Source organism: Macrotis lagotis, chromosome 1 (assembly GCF_037893015.1).
Source record: "Macrotis lagotis isolate mMagLag1 chromosome 1, bilby.v1.9.chrom.fasta, whole genome shotgun sequence".
Lineage (NCBI taxonomy): Eukaryota > Metazoa > Chordata > Mammalia > Peramelemorphia > Peramelidae > Macrotis > Macrotis lagotis.
This window is the reverse complement of record NC_133658.1, coordinates 409,186,794-409,207,981: the sequence shown is the minus strand read 5'-3', so window position 1 is coordinate 409,207,981 and position 21,188 is coordinate 409,186,794. Positions and strand designations below refer to the sequence as shown.

The following is a 21,188-nucleotide window of genomic DNA, read 5'->3' as shown; positions in this document are numbered from 1 at the left end:
AGCTGATGAAATGGTCATAAACTCTTAAGGAAATGTAAAAAATGATATTTATTTTGTATAAAGAAAGATGCTGATCCTGGGCTACTGTCAACAGATATTAAATGGTCCTTCCCAGGACCAATGGTATGTAGGTGATTGTCCATAGGTATAGCTTGTATCTCAGGACTGTAAAATATATTTTTCCTTAGTCATTTAAAATCCTTCATAACCTACCTGTGACCTGTGTTTCTAATCCTATTTAGACTTCCTTCCTGCATTCTAAGGTCCACCCAAACTGTCTGTGCTTGTCCCTCACTTGCTACTTTCCATCTTCTTTCTCTCTGTTCCACATGCCTGGAAGGTTCCCTTTCCCCTCCCCTCTCTCTTAGGAGTCCTAGATTCCTTCAAAGATTAACTTAAGTGCTGTCACCTACTAGAAACCTTTACTGATAGTTCCTTGCCTTCTCCCACCCCTATCTCCACCCCCCATTCTAGTGTCCTTCCACCATCTCATGCTATTTGTTTGGTATATACTTAAAAGTGTTCAAATAATATGCCCCTGTAATATAAGGTCCTTGATTGAAGTTTTTACTGTTGTATTTCCCCAGGACCTGACACAAAGTAGGTGATTAATAAATGCTTATTAGTTGATTGAATGAGGTTATGTATTCCGTCAGAAGATTGTATATATAGCCTTATTAAGAACAAATATACTAGGGGGCAGCTAGGTGGTGCAGTGGATAGAGCACCAGCCCTGGAGTCAGGAGGACCTGAGTTAAATTTGATTTCAGACATTTAATAATTACCTAGCTGTATGACCTTGGGCAAGTCACTTAATCCCACTGGCTTCCAAAAACCAAAAAAAAAAAACCCCAAAACAGATATGCTTTAAAACATGTAAATAATAGGTGATGCCATGGTAAAAATTTTGGGTGCAAAAAAATGTTCTAGTCACTTTCTACCCCAAGACATTTCCATTCAACAATAAATAGGTAAAATGGAAGTCAACTGCAGCCTTTTATGAGAAAAGATGATGGAAACTTTTTCTTTCACCTCTTTCTTTTTGTGTAAAAAACCAAAAAACAAACCTGTTAACATTCCAGGTTGGAAATGTGAATAATCAGGGGTTGGAAATTTGTTTTAGGCACTCTCATTTCCTGTAGTACCTTTTAAGGTCTTAAGGTTATAATCTAAGTGGGGAAAAGCCTACAAACTTGTAATAAGCTCATGTTGGTCTATGGTAGATAATGGTGAAATGAGCCCCTTGCCTCAAGCAAGCAGTGACCAGATTTAGAAGGATTTGGGAGTTGCTCTTCTAGTCAGCAGTTGAAATGGGGATTCAATTACACATTGTTTGTGATTTCTAGAACTTTGCTTTCCTGCCCAGGACTTGAATAGATAAGGAAAGGTATACTTGCAGCCCCTCCCCTTCTATTTCCACCTCCTATTCCCACAGCATTAAACAAAGGGAGCAGAATTTTCTATCCTGGGAGATCTCCCCAGTCCCCAACACTCCAGGTAAGCCAGGGCCTTCCTCTTAGGGTTTTTTTTTCCACTTCAAATACAGAGTCCTTGACATAGAATCCATTTCTTTCAAATCTTAAGTGTAGTAGATTACCACCTATTGCTCATGGAGGAGAATAATATCAATATCATGGTAGACATCCATGGGGGGTGGGGGGGGAAGATGGCATTTTCAGGAAATTATGCTAAAAGAATCTTTGTTAAATCCAGAAGAAGCTACTTTACAGATTATTTAGTCCAACTCACTTATTTTATAGATGACAGTGACCCCAAGTCCTGGTAATAGTCAGCATTCTTTCTACCATAACCATCTGTATCCAGCATTCTTTCCACTGTCCCCCATGAGAAATATTAGGACATCATTTCTCTCTTTTTTCATTTAATTTGTTGAACTTGTTTTACATGCCATGAAATAGGGCTAGAAAGGACCTTTAAGGCCCTTCCTAATTTTAAATTCAAGGAAAGTGAGGTAAAGAGAAGTTTATTTACTTTCCTGTAGATGTCTGAGATGATATTTGAATGGGGCCTTATATCATATTTCTCTCAAAGTATCTAGGTATTCTAATATTTGCTAATACGAGAAGACAAATAATCTTTAATTCTGATTTCAGGTGGGAAATACTAGAGACAAAGGAAAACCAAACTTTTCAGCTTAATTTCGCCTTTTAAAAGATGGCCATTAAGCAATTATGGGGAACAGTTTTTAAACTACTTTGAAATTCTTCATTCAATTGGTTTAAAAACTGATTATTTTCAGCTCAGTGGTGTCATAGATAGGGCCCCCCCTCTGCTTTTTATTTACCTTCTATGGCCTTTGATGCTGCCTCTACTTGTCTACAATTTTATTTTAACTTTTTACTGTGTAATTGGTGTGGCTCTGATTTCTGTATGAATGACTCTGTGGGCCTTGAGGAGCTAGTGACATTTTTAAAATTCATAGCAAAATAAAGTTTTCACATAGGTTTTAGAACTTGAAAGATACCTTGGAAGAAGTAAGCACTTTGACAAATTTTATTTCATTTAAACTTCACTTGGGGAAAAAAGTGCTATTCTTACCCCATTTTACAGATGAGAAAACAGAGCCATACAAAGGCTTGCTCAGGGTCACATGGCTAATAAGTGTCCCAGGTTAGCTTTGAGTCAGGACTTCCTGACTTCGAAGTCCTGTACTTGATTCATTGTGTCACTTTATTGCCTGGAGGTCCCTTTTTGATGCTTTCCTATTACAGAGGAGAAAAGAGGAGAAAACTGAGGTTAGAGAGGTGGCTTGCCTAGGGTAATAAGTAACAATGTAAGTAACAATGTAGTCTGATTAAAAATCCATTTATGAAGTGCCTGCTAGATGAAGGAGTGTATTGGCAATAAGCAAGGAAAGAGACTGTCCTCAAGTCTGTTTATATGCTACGAGTGAGTAGTGGAAGCAAAGAGTGATAATTTATAATTTGGTAACTAAAATATGCGGTAGTTTGAGGTGAAAACATCAATACTTTAGAGGGGAGTGAATGGACTCGGTGAATTTGGAGAAGGTAATATCTGAGTGGAGCCTTGAAGAAAACTAAATATTTTCTTAAAGGAAGATGATTCAACATTTGGATGGAGGACCAAATCCATAGAACAGCTAGTAGTCAGGTCTGTCAAGAAAACAGAATGTATGAATTAAGAATCAGGTTTGGGGCAGGGTTAGCAGAGGGAGTAGGTGACTTTGATTAGGGAGAGGTTCATCACTATTTTTGTCAGACTTGTGAGGCATATAGACCTTTTCTCAGAATATATAAATGAATGCATAAAAGAAAATTGAAGTTTCAAGGGAAACTAATTATCTTGAAATAAATAAAGTTATCAAAATATTAAAGAATATAAAAATAGAATCAAATGTACAATCCTCAGTTTAAGATTCTCTCAATTGGAATCAAGTTGTAAAAGATCTTAATTTAAATGTCAGTATGAGGAAATTTTATTTTATCTCAGAGGCAACAGGAAGCCAGTGGAGAAATTTGAGCAGGTGAGTAACAAAAGTGAAAATTGTCTTAGGACAATAATTTGGCAATTTTGTAGATTGCAGAAGGGAAAGATTGGAAGTAATGATACCAATTTGGAGTTTATTACAAGCAGATCAGGATGTAAGTGGAGAGAAAGGGGGTAGATACAGAAATATTGTGGAGGTGGCAACTGATTTGGTACATGAATGAGGAGATGGGAAGAGGATTACTTTGTATTTAAAAGGCTAGGAGAATGATAGGATGGGATAGAAGTGCCCTTTATACAAATGGGGAAGTTAGGATTAAGAGGATCCTAATTTAGTCAAATTTGAGATTTCTATAGGACACTGAAGGGATGATGACTCTCAGGCAGTTGGTGATATGAAATTGGAATTTAGGAGAGGGATTAGTATTCTCTGCTGAGATTTGGTGGTCATTAATATGGTGATAATTAAACCCATTTTAAAGAAAGTATAAAGAGAGAAGAGGGCATAATTCACAAATCTTGACAGAATATTTAATGATTAGGTGATGGGATATGGGAGATGATTCAGCAATGAAGACTGAAAAAAAATTAACCAGATTAGTAGGAAGAGAACCAGGAGAAAGTGGTGTCACAGAAGCAATAGAGAGAAAAAAGAATCTAAAGAATTGGGAACCATCATTAGTATAAAAAGCTTCAGGGAGAGTAAGTAAATTATAGAAGAAAAGGCTCTAGATGAATTGAATTGATATGTAGATTTAGAAAAGTATATGAAGGGAAGAAAAGAAGGCAATAACTTTAGGAAATGACAGGATCAGGTCACAGTTTTTAAAAGCAAGTTTGAAGGAAGCAGTAGTCACTGTAGGTCATGACAGATGACTGAAGGGGGGAGGGGAGTGGAGAAAGGGGAGATTTGCTTGACTGAAACAAAATCGTCAGAAAGACATGACAAGAGGTGGATTCAAGAATATGGGAGTTAGCCTTGACAAGGAAGTAGAGCTACCTCTTCTTTTTTGTGTGTCACAGACCCCTTATTTTTTATTTATTTTTTTGGCAAGGCGATGATTGGGTTAAGTGACTTCCCAAGGTCACACAGCTAGGTAATTATTAAGTGTCTGAGACTGAATTTGAACTCAGGTCCTCCCAACTCCAGGGCAGGTATTCTATCTACTGTGCCATCTAACTGCCTCTACAGACCCCTTGTTAATCTGCTGGTGCCAGTGGACCCTTTCTTAGAATAACAAACAGGCATGAAAATAGATAGACTTAGAAAGGAAATCAACCATGTTAGAAATAGTTATTACATTTACATTTTTAAAAAAGTTCACAAATCTTAAATTTAGAAATCCTGAAATTGTTCAGATGGTTTCTAGGAGAGCTTATTAGATGACTTCATTTTCCTTTACTAAGAGGGAGGGTTAGGCATTTTAAGGAAAGAAGATTTGTAATAGTTATGGAGTGAAATAGTGAAGAATAAAAGGATTGTCAGACAACCTAAGTAATAAATGTGTAGTGGACCAGTCATATTGCTCTAAGAGGCAACCAGCAATTCTTGAGTAAGATTAACTGAGCAGTAAGATGTGGGAAGTGACTCATTCCATTATAATATAGCCAAGACAAGTGGGTAAGGGATTCAAGGACAGAGAATGGAGTCTATTTGAACTCTTTACTTATAAGGTTCAAGTAAGAGTGGGAATAAAAATCGGGTGACTGCTTAAGAGCAGTGGGAAGGGTGGAAGGATTAGAAATGGTGAGAATGAAGAATAGATTTAGGAGGAGTGAGGCAGAGGCATTTTAGATATTAAAATAATAGATTATAAGCAGGGGGAATTTCAGAGGGTGGGACAATGATGGATGATGATTACTTCTAAAGTATGATCATCTCTGTAGGTGACTGAGATGGGGTGGAAATATAGGTCATGAGAGTTGTGGAGGTTGATGAGCTGGGAAGCCAGAGTATTTGGAGATAACCTTGAGCATACCAAAGTCCTCAGGTATTGAGGACAGATTTTGGTGTGGATAGGAAGACTTGTCCTCCTGGTAGTTAGGTGCTACCCTTGCCTTCCTTCCTTGTGAGGGAGAGACTGGGAGATGATTGCAGCAAGGATCCATCCAACCTGAAAGAGTTGTTCAGGTTGAACTTCAAAAGAGAGGTTGCTGAATTGTGCCCAGGGAGGGACTGGAAGAATGATGGAGTGAAGATCTGTTCAGCATTTCAGGAGACAAGTAAAGAAAATGTACTGGGATACAATGTCTTTTGTAGAAAGTTAGGTTTTTCCTTTATACAAAGAAAATGGAGAAAGTGGCCTTAGGTCAAGGGCAATGTGTTTTATAATAGATGGAGAAGACAAGCAAAGCTGAATAGTGGGTAAGACAGGAAAGGTGGTAGTTGGGATTAGAGTTTCATCTCAGGAGAGGGTGATTTTATTAGAGATATTAACAGAAAAAGGAGAGTTTGATTTTGGGATTGGAGTATACATAGTTACTGTTGATCTTTCCCTCCTGGGTCATCTTCTCTCTTCTCAATGTAAAAATCATTAAGCCAGAAAGTTGGGGGTTGAAGCAGAGAGAGAGAGACAGACACAGACACAGACACAGAGATAAGATCAGTTAGTCCCTTACCAGCCTGGCTATGTTTACAAACACAGCCAATTCCTATGCTTCATCCTAAGATGGAGAATGATGCAGCCCAGGAAGATGGAAGATTCCTTCCTTGTGGAATGGAGGGCTAAGGACTTTGTCGATAATTTGAACCCAGGCCTTCTGTTTCCAATCCAGAATGTTTTCCTTTGTATCTGCTTGTCCCCTTGTTCATAATCCAACCTGTACTCTAGGTAAAAAGCGTCAGGAAAGGTATAAGTTTCACTGCTTTACTTTGTTGCACTTCACATTTTGTAGATCATTGTACATCTTGACAGGAACTCCTTGTAGGGGACCCTTTTGGGCTCTCCTTGGGACCTGGTAGGGGATTCTTTTTTAGTTGAAATTTTATTTTATTTTTCCAGTTACATGTAATGGTAGTTTTTCAACCTTCACCCATTTGCAAATTTATGATTTCCACATTTTTCTACCATTCTCCCTTCCCTCCCCCCTCCCCATGGTGATGAACAATCTGGTTAAAGTTGTACCTGGTATGGGATTCTTACGATAACAGTAACAGTAATGACAGATATTTAATCGTTCAACCTTAGTTTCCTCATCTGTAAAGTGGGGATAAGAATAATACCCATATCACAGGATTGTTGTGAATGTTAAAGGAAATCATGATGTAAGAAGAAAAACCCTTTGTCAAAAGTACAATAAATTATTTTTATGACTGCTGTTGCATTTGTGGTAGTGGTTGTTGTCATAGAGGGGCAGCCTCTCTTTAACTTGTGTAACCATTAGTCTTCTAGTGGTCTAGGTAACTAACATTCTGAGATGCTGAGAAAGTGTTGATCTGCATTGGTGGAAGGAATTTCCTCATCTGGGAATTCCTTACACCTGTTAGATCATAAATTCTCTCATTATTTATATATGGTTTTATGACTTGCAAAATGCTTTACACACATTATTTCCTTTGATCCTCCCCATAATCCTGTAGGTAAAAGATGAGGAAACTGAAACTGGACAGGTTAAGTGATTCTTGGGGTTGGTAAGTTTCATCCCAGGAAATCCAAATTCTATCCTCTCTCTCTCCTAACATATTCCCTTCTGATGACTTTACTAGAATGAAGAAATTTGGAATCTTTTTGAAGAGCACAATTGTGAAGATTCTCTGGGTTATCTCTGCTGTTTCTTTGCTTTTGTATATAATTGACTTTATATAGAAAATACCCTACTAGGTTATTGGGTATATGCTGGAAGTAGTCCTAAGAGTTTTTGGTATCCTTCATGTTGTAGACTTTTAAATTCTCTCAAAAATGAAGTTGAAGATAATTTTGACTGAGGTTTTCCCAGAAAGAGCTGGATAAAATTCAGCTAGTTTTGAAACTTCATTAATGTTTATTAGTTATTACTACTTTAAGCCATCAAAGTTTAAAATTTCTCTGGGACACCTGGTATTAAGGGATTAGTTGGGAGGTTGGTGCTGTTTTTGAATGATTGGTTTCCTGAAAAACTTTAAGTAAGAATGATGGGACCATATGGTAGTTCCTGGATACAAGACTAAATTTAACGTTCTGAGTGTCTCTCGGTTTTTGGTCATTGCTTAGAATGTATTTAATTCACAAATGCTGTCTGTAAGTGGACTTGTGCTCATAACTCAGAGAGTCGTTAAATCAATTCAGGAATTCAGCAAATATGCAGTAAGTATTATTTATACAGCTCTACACTGTGGGCATAGAAAATACAAAAAGATTATCTGTCTTATCTGCCTACCTACCTACCAGTCACATTTTAAGGATCTATTCATATTTATTATTATTTGACTATTAGTCATGGATCACTGACTTATCCAGAAAATTAAACTGAATAGTATAGAGAGGGCAATGGAAAAGGACTTGTTAGGTGTGAGCAGGCCATAATATAGACATAATATGTGCCAAGACTTATGAGATACCTTGTATAAACAGTAGGGAACTTTGAAGAAAAACTGTAATAAAATCTGTTATTGGGGAAAATGTATGATTAGAAGAAAAGATGGACTAGTCATGTGGTTAGTGGTTAGGTGGACAGCTTGAATATTCCATTTCTATATTTACAGTGTCAAGAGAAATTGAGGAAGGAGCCCAATGCATTGGGTAGGAACTTGTAGAAGGATCAGATCATGGAAGCATTTAACAATATAGGTTTTAATCAGTATTGATGGAGGGAATGTTCTAATGGATGAGATTGTAGATTATTTGGGTGTATGGATATATATTTATGATTAGTGCTGTCTTTTTGCCTGTTTGATCTAAAATGTCAGATTTGGGAAGTCTATTACCCTGTTCTTTGGAGAGAAGAGTCTACCATACACCCACTAAACAATTAGAGAATTGTGCAAGTTGGTATGGAGCCAAAGCATTAGATCCATGGAGTATGTAGGCAGTGATTTTAATTCAGAGAAGATAATGGTCTCATCTTCTTTTCCTTCCTTCCTTCCATCCATCCATCCATCCATCCATCCATCCATCCATCCATCCATCCATCCATCCAAACCTTTTTTATATCCTATCTTGTGCTTGGGTTTTGTGAGATGAACATACCTATATGGATTGCTGTCTACTTGAAATCTTTTTAAAGCACCTCCTCACTGTAAGATATCATGTTTGTTAGTAGGAATACAAATTAAAAATGAAATACAACATTTATGTTGAAAAAAATGTGATTCAAAGTAGTTTCAAGAGAGAAAGAGTAGTTAGGGAAGACTTCAGGGAAGGAAGTCCCCCCCCTTTTCTTTAGGTTTTTGCAAGGCAAATGGGGTTAAGTGGCTTGCCCAAGGCCACACAGCTAGGTAATTATTAAGTGTCTGAGACCAAGGAAGTCCCTTCTTGAAGGAAGCTAAAAATTTTAGAATTTAGATTTCAGAACCATATGTAAGTCTGAAGGAATGGAGTTGGATAGTTAATTTCAAAATACAACTAATATATCAGTTTGGCTTAAACAGATGTGAAAGAGGAGAAATATGAAAGAGATCTGAAAATATCAGGTAAAACTGGATGATAGAAGGCCTTATATACCATGCTCAGTAGTTCTCTGAATTTTTTTTAGTAAGGAAATGACATGACATGTATTTTTTGAAGAATATTTTGGTATCTTGTGAAAGGTGAATTGTGTGGTGCAGAGAAGACATGTTCTATCTAGCAGGGGAGATATTTATAGATCTGTGGATGGGAATTGAAGAAAAATACTTTGCCTAGGTTATTGGGTATATGCTGAAAGTAGTCCTAAGAGTTTTTGGTATCCTTCATGTTGTAGACTTTTAAATTCTCTCAAAAATGAAGATGAAGATAATTTTGACTGAGGTTTTCCTGGCAAGAGCTGGATAAAATTCAACTAGGTTTGAAGCCTCATTAATGTTTAGTGGTTATTACTACTTTAAATTTTCTATTCCAACAGAAGCATATGTCTGTTGACTTCAGTTAGCTCTGTTATTCCCAGTTTTCGATGGGAGAATTTGAATTGCCAAGGAAAAAAAGAGATACTCTTTTTATGTGAATGAAGAATGAAGCCTAGATAACTAGACCTCTATCTAGTTCCTTCCAGAATCCCTTCTTGGCTTCCTAAAGTCTCCTCTCCCTAGAGAGGTAGAGAATATTTTGGGGAAACAGATGCACATCCCTGATGCTGATAATTAACATCTTATCTCAGACCTGGTCAGGCTTCTGCCTTCCTAGCAACAGATGTTTCTGCCGTGTAAATATTGATTCTCCTTGGCTCCCCTTTCTGTGTGCTTGTGTATGAAGTTGGTTATAGGAGTGAGATACCAGAGAGCTTGGCCTGCTCCCAGCACTTCACCAGCCTCTCCTTTCCCTTTCTCTGTGGGGGAATGTCACTTTTGGGTTCTCAGAGTGAATGATAATTAGAATGGATCTGTCCTGACTGGGTGTCTGAGGCACATAAGATATTCAGGATATCATTAAAGCTCCATGGGTGTGAAAAGGAAAGTATGCTGTGTCCTCAAACAAAGTTGCTGAGGTCTTAGAAGCAGAAGGTGGCCTTGGGTAGACTTATGGACTTACTGTGAAGGCCCTTCCATCAGAAGGTCTGACAAAGGCCATGCACTAGAAGTGCACTCCTTGTTATACTGATAAGGGGTGTGTGTGTTAATTTCATATTGTATATTTCATGTATGTGAATATTCCTTGTATGTTTTTACATGTTGTATCTATTTCATGCTGGGAATATTGTGATAAAGAGAGATGGGATTCACATGCCACCTCATACTGTGTGATCACGGGCAGGCTATTTCACTTCTTAGTGTCCTAGACAAGGCTTTAAGATTATAAATCAGAGCAAGGGCCAGCTGGTATTGGTAAAGGGAGTACCAGTGAAATGATAGATTCAGGCCAGAAACACCCCCCAAACTCAAGCAAAATAAGCTACATATCATAACTAGGTAGTGAATCAGATTTCCCATTTCCTTTTCCCACCCTACCCTTGATTCTCCCATACTTCCACCTCTCCTTTCCAAAGCCTAGCCCAATCATTCTCCCTGAAACCCTCTTTATTCTCCTCCTCCCCCCACTATTGCATTGCAGGGAGGTGTGACTACACATTAGAATTTTAGATTGGGGTGACTGAAGTGGTTTTTTGAAATTGTGCCAGTTGGATGCCAAAGGTGAACTCAGAATGAAGAAATTCCATACTCATTGCTATTACTCTGGCTGATCACCTCTGTTGAGTAGGGCCCTGGGGACTGGTTCATGTGCAAAATGGGAAACATAGCTTGGGATGTTTCCTGTGAATACAAACAGACCTGCCTGATAAGGAGCAGAAAATTAACTACTAGGAGATACAAGAGATAGAGCCCCAAGTTTGAAGTTGGGAAGACCAGAGTTCAAATCTTCCCTAACACTTGTTAGGGGTGTAACCAAAACAACAAACAAAAGCAGCCACAACAACAACAACTAAAAACCCTCCCAAACTCCTGTTTGCCTCAGTTTTCTCATTTGTAAAAATTGAGATAAATAAAAATATGTGGTGAGGATCAAAAGAAAAAGTAATTGTTAAACATTATTAGCTTATTGTAGAAAGGTTGATAAAGGTTTTAAAAAGTCTTTATTGATATCATTTATTTTTATATCATCTTTATTTCTAAATGTACTCAGAAAGCTATTCCTTGTAATAAAGAGGGAAGAGGGACAGAAGAAAGAACAGCAATTGAACAGAATTTAACTATGTGTAGGGGCGGCTAGGTGGCGTAGTGGATAAAGCACCGGCCTTGGAGTCAGGAGTACCTGGGTTCAAATCCGGTCTCAGACACTTAATAATTACCTAGCTGTGTGGCCTTGGGCAAGCCACTTAACCCCATTTGCCTTGCAAAAACCTAAAAAAAAAAAAAGAATTTAACTGTGTGCCAAATGAATTTGCTGTTGTTCTTTGTCCTTCATTCTTGAAGTGAACTGTGACATCAGAAAGGTGATCTCATGACATGCAAGTAAATTGTATTTAATTGAAGGAGTGCTGTGCAATGTCACCAGACGTACTTTTCTTCTCTAGAACCATCAGGGTCCAGTGTCAAGGTATAAATCAGGATGACTGGAGTGGCTTCTCTCTATTGGCAGTGACCCACATCTATAGCCCCCCACCTGTATAAAGAAAAGAGGGAGACATATTTTCTTTATCCTATTTTTAGTCATTTGATTATTCTAATTGCAGAACATTCAATTTCCTTTTGAAGAAGCACATACAAGTTCATTCCTGTACAGTGTTTTATCTTGATTTTAATAAGTGTGGATCAGTATGCTCCTTTTTAGAAGCCAAGCATTTGATTTTTAAAAGAAAGTTTCTTTTTTACCTTGTCCCATCCAGGGCAACTGGCATCTCTGTCAGTCAGACAGAGCCATTGGCTATATAGTGACAGATAGGTGTGAGCTATGTGTTACTGGACAGAGAAATTGAGGTAACTTTTTGAAACATAGGCCTATCCATTTCAGACAGACCCTGTTGAAAACCATGCATGCTATTAAGTGGGTTCCCCTCTTAAAACAAAGTCACCATTGTTCATTCTATCATATTGGGTCCCCATTGGCAGGTGCTGCTGGCCTAGGAGCACTTCATGAAGATTCTGGATCCTTGCCCAAGCCTGGGTTTTATTTCACTTTATCATTTTGGCTAGGTTTATTATCAAACTGGAGAACTTTTGTTTGTATTTTTCTTTTCCCCTGTGATGGGGAAGCAGAGAATAGGTAGTGGGGGAGGCAGAGAAATGAATCTTCTTGTTACTTTTCTTCTCACAGTCTTTCCTTTGTGAAGCAAAGACCAGGGAAACATTTTTCATAAATTGAGAACTGGTACAAAGAATACCATATGGGTCAACTCAAGTGCTGTTTTTTTGGGGGGGTGGAGATAGTGGTATTGAGGATTCCCTGCCTTCCCTTTTGCTTTTCTCATTTTATTATCCTTTGGGTTTGTTGGTCAGTCATGGTGCAGAAGGGAAAGGGTGTAATATCTGGAGTCAGAGGTCTGTCCTGGGTTTTAATACTGTCTCTTCCATTTGCTGGCAAGTCTATCTCATCTGAAAAATGAGGTAGTTGGGTTGCATGGTATCTGCTATGATCCCAAGATCTTTATAGTTCTAACTTCCATAAAGATCTGTTGTAGTTGTTGTATGTTGTAGTTGCCCCAAGACCTGGCTACATTCTCTGAGTGATTCTTTTAGCCGTTGGTTAGTTTTGAGAGACTTTGTTAAATTTTCAAACTTTTGTTTGAGTGAAATCCTTGGTTTTTGACCAGTATGATAACAAACTGGGCTTAACCAAAGATGTGAGACTTTGAAGACATTTTTCTGGGTTTTTTCCCCATCTTTTTCTTTTGGTTTTGGTGTATCATCTTGGCACGGGGTGAAGCATGGCATTCCTCTGAATTCAGGGCTGATTTTAGGGTATTATTTGTGCCACCATTACCATCAGGATATGACTTTGATTCCTAAAATCGTAAGAATATTATTTTAATAGACAGTAAAATGTGAAATATTCCCCAAGCTGTTTGCAATAATAAACATTTAATAGAGAGGGAATAGCAAGATAATGACTTCTAGAAACATTTCTTGCCAAAAAATCTATTGGAAAAGATGAATAATATTAATAACAATTAATAATGACTCTAGCAGCCAACTTTGTTAGTAGAATGATGTTGATGATAATAATAGTTATGAAGCAAACCTTTATGGTTTACAGACCACTTTACTCTCTGAGGTAGGAAATGCTGGTATGATTTTTCATTTTACAGATGAGAAATCTGAGGCATAGAGAAATTAAGTAACTTGGTTCACACAGTTCATAAATGTAAATGGGACACGAATTGAAGGCTATTCTTATTCCAAGATTAGTGTTCTTTCCATTTGCGTTGGTTTTTGCCCACTGAGGTACATTCTTGCCAGCATCTTTGGAGTAGCCCAAATGACCCTTCTATTATTTTTTTTTAGTTTTTACAAGGCAGCAGGGATAAGTGACTTGCCCAAGGTCACACAGCTAGGTAATTATTAAGTGTCTGAGGTTGGATTTGAACTCAGGTACTTCTGACTCCAGGGCTGATGCTCTATCCATTGCGCCACCTAGCTGCCCCTTCTGTTCTTCTTTAAGAAGATGCTGCCCCAGGGAGAGAGAGAGAGAGTAATGATACTTGCATTTCTTACCTTATAAGACTAGAATCAAATAAGATGAATGCATGCAAAAGATTATCTAAAAGTTGAAGGATCATATTAATTAATGGCATTAGTAATAATATATAATATATAATATATATATAATAACAATAACATTTTAACTTATATACCGACTCTCCTCAGTCTCTGTTTCTACATGTGTACATACATATGTGTATACAAACACACACTTAAGAAAATAATCTACATTTACATCAAGGATATCCTTGGTGTGAAGTATGAGAAATAATATGTACCAGAAAGTGTGCTGAGCAATTTATAATTACAATCTCATTTTTTCATCACAACAACCGTAGATGGTTGAGGCTATTATAATCATAATTTTATAGATGAGGAAACTGAGACAGACAGAAGTCAATTGACTTTCCTAGGGTCTGAGGCTGGATTTGAATGCATGAAGATCTTTTTGACTCTAGACGTGGCACTCTATCCATTGAGCCACCTACTCACTCATAGTGAAAAACTAGGTTCCAGACACTCAATCCATTGAGCCACCTACTTGCTCATAGAATGAAAAACTAAGTTCTAGGCATTTATTAAGCATCTTTTTAGGTACAAGGAATTATCTTAGAGACAAAAACATAACGGCTCTTAACTTTAGTGAGCTTCCATTATTTTGGTGGTTAGCAACACACAATTAATTAGCATGATACCAACTTGAGATTTCTGGACTGAGGAATTAACACCACTTCTCTTACCCAGTCCTTCCAGTGATGGAATTTCTGTATACTAAGAAGCTCCTGAGGGCTGCATCTGGAGGGCTGTCATTCCCTTTCTCCTGGGGAGTTATGATGCTCTGGGCAAGTTGGAGCAGCTGTACTGAATGCAAGCCTTGCTGACAGGCATGCCTCATTTCCCCTCCCTGAGGCATTTAAACATAATGCCATTTCCCCAGAGTCCCTTGAGAAAAAGACGTGAAGGCAATTGGAGTGATTAGAGGCCTCCCTGGTAAGGCTGCACAGGCCACATATGGGATTGAGCTTGGAAAAGTCTGTGCTGAGCAACAGCGTCTGTCAGTTTCAGGTTGCTCAAAGTTAACTCAGAGGTTTCAGATTCCCAACAGAAGTTAAGGCGTTGTGAAAGATCATTTGTTTTTATTACTGCATTAAACAGAAGCTTATTTTTTAATCTTCCACAAGGAGCTCAGAGTACTTTATAAACACCATATGTGTACATGCATGCTCTCATACGGTACTCATTGGTTGCAAGAGCCTGGGACTCCAGTTGGCAAAGAGGAGAGGAACCCTTTGGAATTCAAGGTCAAATGAAATAATTCAAATTGACATCTGCCAGATCCCCAAGAGATGTCACTCTTAGAGGGGGAAAAAGTGTTCCATATTGTTTTTATTGTTTTTAATGTGGTCACTTAGTGATCTGTTGCTTCTATTTTACACTTCAGGAGGAAGAGGAAGTGTGAGGTCACCTGCCATTAGGGGTAACAGCAAGTTGGCCACATTTATTAACTAATGCTATGCCTTTTTTCTACATCTCTTTGCACAGTCTGAATGGGAAGATGGAATTAGATGGAGTTAGACCTGGTTTCTAGGTGCTGCCTCTTAGTAACTAAGGCAGCTAGGTGATACATTGAATAGAATACTGGGCTCATCTTCTTGAGTTCAAATCCATCCTCAGACATTTATTTTATGACCCTGGGCAAGTTACTTTAACTCTGTTAGCTTCAGTTTTTCATCTGTAAAGTGAACTGGAGAAGAAAGTAGCAAACCACTCCAGTGTCTTTGCTAAGAAATACTCAAATAAGGTTGGAAGAAGAGTTTGAAATGACTCAGCAACAAAAAAATGTCAGATTGACTTAGTATCTTTGACTTGGGGGCAAGCCACTCAGAGTCATTGACTGTTTCCTCATCATAAAGTTGGAGTAATAATGTGATTTTTTTTGCAAGGTAATAGGATAAAATGACTTGTCCAGGGTCATACAGCTAGGTAATTATTAATTGAGTCCAGATTTGAACTCAGGTCTTCCTGATTCCAGTGCCAGTACTCTATATTCTGCACCACCTAGCAGCCCCTATGGCGTAATATTCTTAGCATTAATTGTATTATAGGACTGAGACTCATATGAGATAATGTATATAAAATATTTCATTAAATATAGCAATGCCAGATGATTACATTCTAGTTATTTTTGAAGAAGAACTAGGGGATTGTTCTAATTTAAAAGAAAAAAAACTTTCGTGCTGAGGTCATACAAGTTATCCCTGATCTTAAGAGAACTTTCATTTTAAGAATATTATAATATATAAACAGTACAATTAGGAGCTTTAGGAAGGACTTTGTTTAAAATAAGATGTGGCTTCTGAACCTTCACAGTTATTTAACATGCTACATGACAATTACAGTTTTAAAGCTGCCAAGAATTCTGTTGGTGGTAAAGAAGGAGGACATTTGGGTTTGAGGCATGTCAAGAGCAAAGGCACAGAAGTAGGAGATGGAGTGCCAAATGCAGAAAATAATAAGGAGGCCTTTTCAGCTGAAATAGGGAAATAGTATGAAATACATCTATGAAAGGCCAAGCTGAAATATGTTTTATAGAGTTCCATTGAGGATTCTCCATTGTGAGAGACATGATCAGATTTATACCTTATAGAAAACTTAGTTTTTTGTGGCTCTGTAGAAAGTGACCTACAACTAATGAGATGGCTGTTTTAAGATGAGAGGAAGGAGCAGGAGAGATTGTGAAGATAATTAGTGATAACATTATATATAATGAGAGTTGAAAATGACTCCAAAGTCATTCATCTGGTTGACTGAAAAGATGGTAGTGCTTTCAACAGGAAGTGGCAGATTGAAAAGAGATTATAAAAGATAATTTAGAAGGAAATATAATGAATTCCATTTTGAATATGTTGAGTATGCATTTGTATTTGCAAAAATTCTATAGACATGACCCTCTTTGGAAAGACCTCTTTTGTGTTAAGTGAGAACCTCTATCAGTACAATGTTTGATAACCATTAGTAATTAGTTATGAGATTAATTAAGAAACACTCATATTCATTTCTTTTTCTTTATTTCTTGATAGATTTGTCTTCTGCTAAGCGGAAATTTGCTGATTCTCTAAATGAATTTAAGTTTCAATGCATAGGAGATGCAGAGACAGATGATGAAATGTGCATTGGTAAGTTGGGGAACTGGTAAGCTTAAAAATATTTGAGATACTTTGGATTCCATAATGATGCTTTGAGAAAGGATGTATGGCCATGGTTTGTTAATAGTATTTTACTTTTCATACTTACAGCAGTCATAGATTGTTCGATGTGGTTGACTTCCGAGGTTATCTAGTCCAGAAGCTTGGAAAATGTTGGGGCATCTAGGTGGTAGTAGATAAGAGTACCGGGTCTGGAATCATAAAGACCTGAAATCAGATTTTACTTCACACACTCAGTAGCTGTCATTTAATTCTGCCTCAGTTTCCTCATCTGTACAATTAGGTGGAGAAGGAAATAGCAAACCACTCTATTATCTTTGCCAGAAAATAAAGTTCCTAATGTTGTCATGAGGAGTTGGACACAGTTGAAACTACTGAAAAACAAAATGCTAATTTTTAATTTTTCTGATCTAGTCTAACCCCCATCTTATTTCATTCATAAGAGAAATGAAGCAAGAATTTGAGGGACTTGATCTGTAGTCACTCAGGAAGCTGTGGGGGAGAGCTGAGACTTGAATACAAGTTTCCCTGGATCCATGTCAGCTATGGGCAACTGAAAGGCCTTTTATTGCAGCAATAAGACATCCTAGGAAAGGAGTCAGGAAACCTGATCCCTCATCTAGGGTGTAGGGCATCTTTGTATGGTCCTATGTGGCCTCTCTCACTACCTGTAGCTGTCATGGGTCCACATGACCATGTCAAAAGGCCCATTATTGAACTGATCTTTTGAGATCTTGAGTGTTTTGGGAATGGAAGGGGGGGGGGCTATCATGTTTATAATTCTTTAGTCTGAAATTCTGTGACTTTTTCCCCCTTATGTCTGGAGCTTATAGTGAGAGTAAAAAATGAAGGGGATACCTGTATACAGGGAAGGTTGAAGAGAGACAAAATAAATGATTCAACAATTTGGCTTATACCAAATCAATTGACCCTGTACTACTCCTGCTTCTGCTTTGACTGACAACATTGAGGGAATGTGGTATTGCTTTGAGAGTATTTGATTTGAAGCCAGAATGACAGGGATTTAAAACCTGTCTCTAATAATTTACTAGCTTTGACCATAGGTGGGTCTTTGGACCTCACTTCCTCAATTGTAGAATGGGTGTCAGGACACTTGCAATTCTTCTTCACAGGATTGTTATGAGGATTAGTCATTATGATAATATATTCTGTGAGCTTTAAGTTCTGTGTTATGTTAATATAAAATTTATGTTACTATTGTTAGTACAATTACTGATATTATTGCTGCAATGATTTGATCAACAAGAATAGAAAAATCAAGAAGTTGTACTTTCCCTGGGGTAATACCAGCACTATTCAAACACCCCCCCCCCCCCCCCCCCCCCCCCCCCCAAGGAACTTAACCAACTTGGGAGGAAAAAAAAAGAAATCAAGAACTCAAACCATTTCAAAGACTGGACTATGATTCTATAATCAAATATAGACTATTTAAGTTCTGTTTAATTTCCACATGAAGAGATTTCAAATTAAAGCCCCTAGTTCTCTTAAGAGTACTTTTGGTCATCAGGACAGGTATACACACTTGTCTATGTCCCTTAGGGATGATTTAATGATGATCATGATGGGGTCCTACTCCACATCCTGTATGTTCATATGGGTCTTGCTGTTCATGGGAGCTATAGAAATCACTAGCTATTTGTTTTGTAGAATATGAAGGAAAGCCAATATTCTGATTTCTATTATCTCATATTGGGATCTCTCCTTGGTTGGTATGGTTGCTGAAGGAAAAGGCCAAGTTCCTGACACCATTAGAATTAACTGAGGCTGATGACAAAAGGTTGTGGAGGTCATTTTCCATACAGGAAATCTTTGAACTCCAAAGCAAACTGCTTTCTCCACAGCAAACTTCTTACTATATTTATTCCTATATTACTCCCCGCCCCGGATCTCATGGTCTCTTTTTCTTTCCATCCCTGATCTCCATATTCCTGGGTATTGTCACATCTTTTCCTTGAGGAAATCCTGCAGCATAGGATAAAAATACATTTCTAGATCATTTTTAATGGTGATTAAGAAAAGAAAAAAAGAAGACAGTCTGAAGATAGGACTGACTTTTGACCTCTGGCCTGAGTTGGAGAGTGGATCCCTTGAGGGAATAAATGGATAAAGAAAGGGAGTGGACAGTACATAATGTTGAAAGCTCAATTCTCTCCTTGTCATCTCCTGTCTTTTTCAGCAAGGTCTTTGCAAGAGTTTGCCACTGTTCTCAGGAATCTTGAAGATGAGCGGATTCGGATGGTAGGTATGATTGACACCTAACTCCCCTCTGTCCCTGCCCTTGTTCTGGGAATCACAGAACTGTGGTCTAGTCCTTGTGTATGTTGTCTCTCCCATTAGAATGAAAGCTCTTTGAGATTTTCTCTGTATTCCCATGCCCCAACTCATGGCATTTGCTTAAGAAAAGAAGATTGAATGGATTAATATGTACTTGCTTATGAGTTACTACTGATTTTTTCCTATCTTTTTGTTGAAGTTTAGCACATTAGCTTCACTATGTCAAATCTTTTCTTGGGTCCAGTTCAATACACTCATTTATTAAGTGTGTAAGGTGCTTGGAATGAAAAAAAAAAAACCCAAAATAAGAGCAAAATGAAAAAGGTCTTCTGGGATAGGGTAAAATCTAACATATAAGCAAATAAATATACATATAATAATATGAAGGAGAAAGAAACCTAAATAAGGAGAGACAGAAAAGGTTCCCAGTAGGATTTAGCATGAGAATGGAGTCATTGAATTAAATTTAGGATTATAAGGCAAGAGAGAGCATATTCTTTGGGTGGGGTGGGGGAATTGTGTACTCAAGAAATAGCAAATAAACCATTTTGGCTGGAAATGAGAGTCTGTGAAGGGAAATACATTTGAAGTTGTAGACTGGAGCTAAATTGTGAAGAATTACTTTAAACGCTAAGCTCAGGAGTTTTACATTTTATCTTATCAAAGAGGTTCTCAATGTGGGATCTGTGAACTTTATTTTTTTTTAAATTTTTTTATTTTTAGGTGTTTTTTTTTTTTGTAAGGCAAATGGGGTTAAGTGGCTTGCCCAAGGCCACACAGCTAGGTTAATACATTTAAAAATCATTGTTCTGAGAAGGTGCCCCTAGGTGTTATCAAATTACTACAGGAGTCAGTGACACAATACAAGTTAGGAAACCTTGTAAAGACAACAATGATGATTCTTAAAAAGGGGAGTCACATAATCAGGCTGGTGATTTAGGAACATTTGACAGCTTTTTGGAGGATGAATTGAAGTGGGAAGACACTAGAAACTGGAAGTCCCATTGCAGTAGAGCAGGTGAGAGGTGATCAGGGATTTAAATGTGAAACACATTCAAGAGTTATATGGAATGCAAATATTTGACAGGTGATATTTCTTTTCAGTAGCCTAAAAAGTAAATCATATTCAATGAATGAAGATGATAGCATATGTGAAGTTCTCTGAGCTCATGAGAACCAGGGTTATTATTTAATTTCAAGGATTAAAGACGACTTTCAACATTCTCCCCCCCCCCCCCCCTTGGTTGCTGATTTGCTGCCACTTTTCTAGTTTGGCAGTGTAGGGTTAGTGGATGATGGACTCTATAAAGTGTATTTGCCCGTTGCTCAGAATTCCTTAAATTCCAACTTAAAGGGTGGTTTGAAAGTTCCTTTTGGTGGTATGATGATCTCTTCGCTCATTGGGCCCTAGTCAAATATCCAAGGATTAGAGGGGATTTGGTTGCTGAGTACTTTCCTCCTCCTCCTCCTCTCTTTCCCCTAAACCCAGAGCCTTTGACCAAGCAGGTTGGCTAGTAGAAAAGACTTTTGGGAAGAGGTAGGAAAGGCTTGGTTCTTTCTTTCAGCCAGGATACTGCTTTTTAACTTAGTAGAGAATATGGTTCATACTAGTTTAGGAGATAATAGAAGTTTTACTCCACAGTGAGTATATTGTCTTCCATGGAAGGGTAGCATGCATGGACCCCCACAAAAGAGGGGTAGACAATTGCATTTCTCTAGACCATTTACCATGGGATATTCTGGGGAGAAAAATAGCAAGTTTGGAGTTGGGGAAAGGGAGGAGTTGTGTGGTAAGGGTGTTGAATGCATCTGGCCTAAGAGGGAAATGACTCCCTTGGGGTCTGGTTTTTGGCAGAGTTCAGTGTTGGGGGTGGGAGAAACAGATCACAATACGCTACTCTCCAAACTGCCTTGACCCTGTGTTAAGGGAACAATGACTGGCTTATTCTTTTCAGTCAGGCTATGAATTTGAC

General features: G+C 37.9%; 1 protein-coding gene and 1 long non-coding RNA gene across 6 annotated transcripts in view; one reads left to right on the top strand and one right to left on the bottom strand.

Annotated features, from left to right (window-relative positions):
• ARHGAP26 (Rho GTPase activating protein 26) overlaps positions 1–21,188 on the top strand; it is a 504,960-nt gene that overhangs the window by 124,371 nt on the left and 359,401 nt on the right. For all 5 annotated transcript variants that reach the window (XM_074212710.1, XM_074212712.1, XM_074212709.1 and 2 more), the window contains exons 2-3: positions 16,795–16,890; positions 19,118–19,179. In XM_074212710.1, coding sequence (XP_074068811.1) covers positions 16,795–16,890; positions 19,118–19,179 — 158 coding nt within the window. The remainder of the gene's footprint in view (positions 1–16,794; positions 16,891–19,117; positions 19,180–21,188) is intronic.
• The window catches only part of LOC141506180 (uncharacterized), a 28,544-nt gene continuing 9,864 nt past the window's right edge, over positions 2,509–21,188 (bottom strand). The window contains exons 2-4 of the long non-coding RNA XR_012473784.1: positions 17,009–17,111; positions 6,088–6,295; positions 2,509–2,723 (exon numbers count right to left, since the gene is read on the bottom strand). This is a non-coding gene — a long non-coding RNA (uncharacterized LOC141506180). The remainder of the gene's footprint in view (positions 2,724–6,087; positions 6,296–17,008; positions 17,112–21,188) is intronic.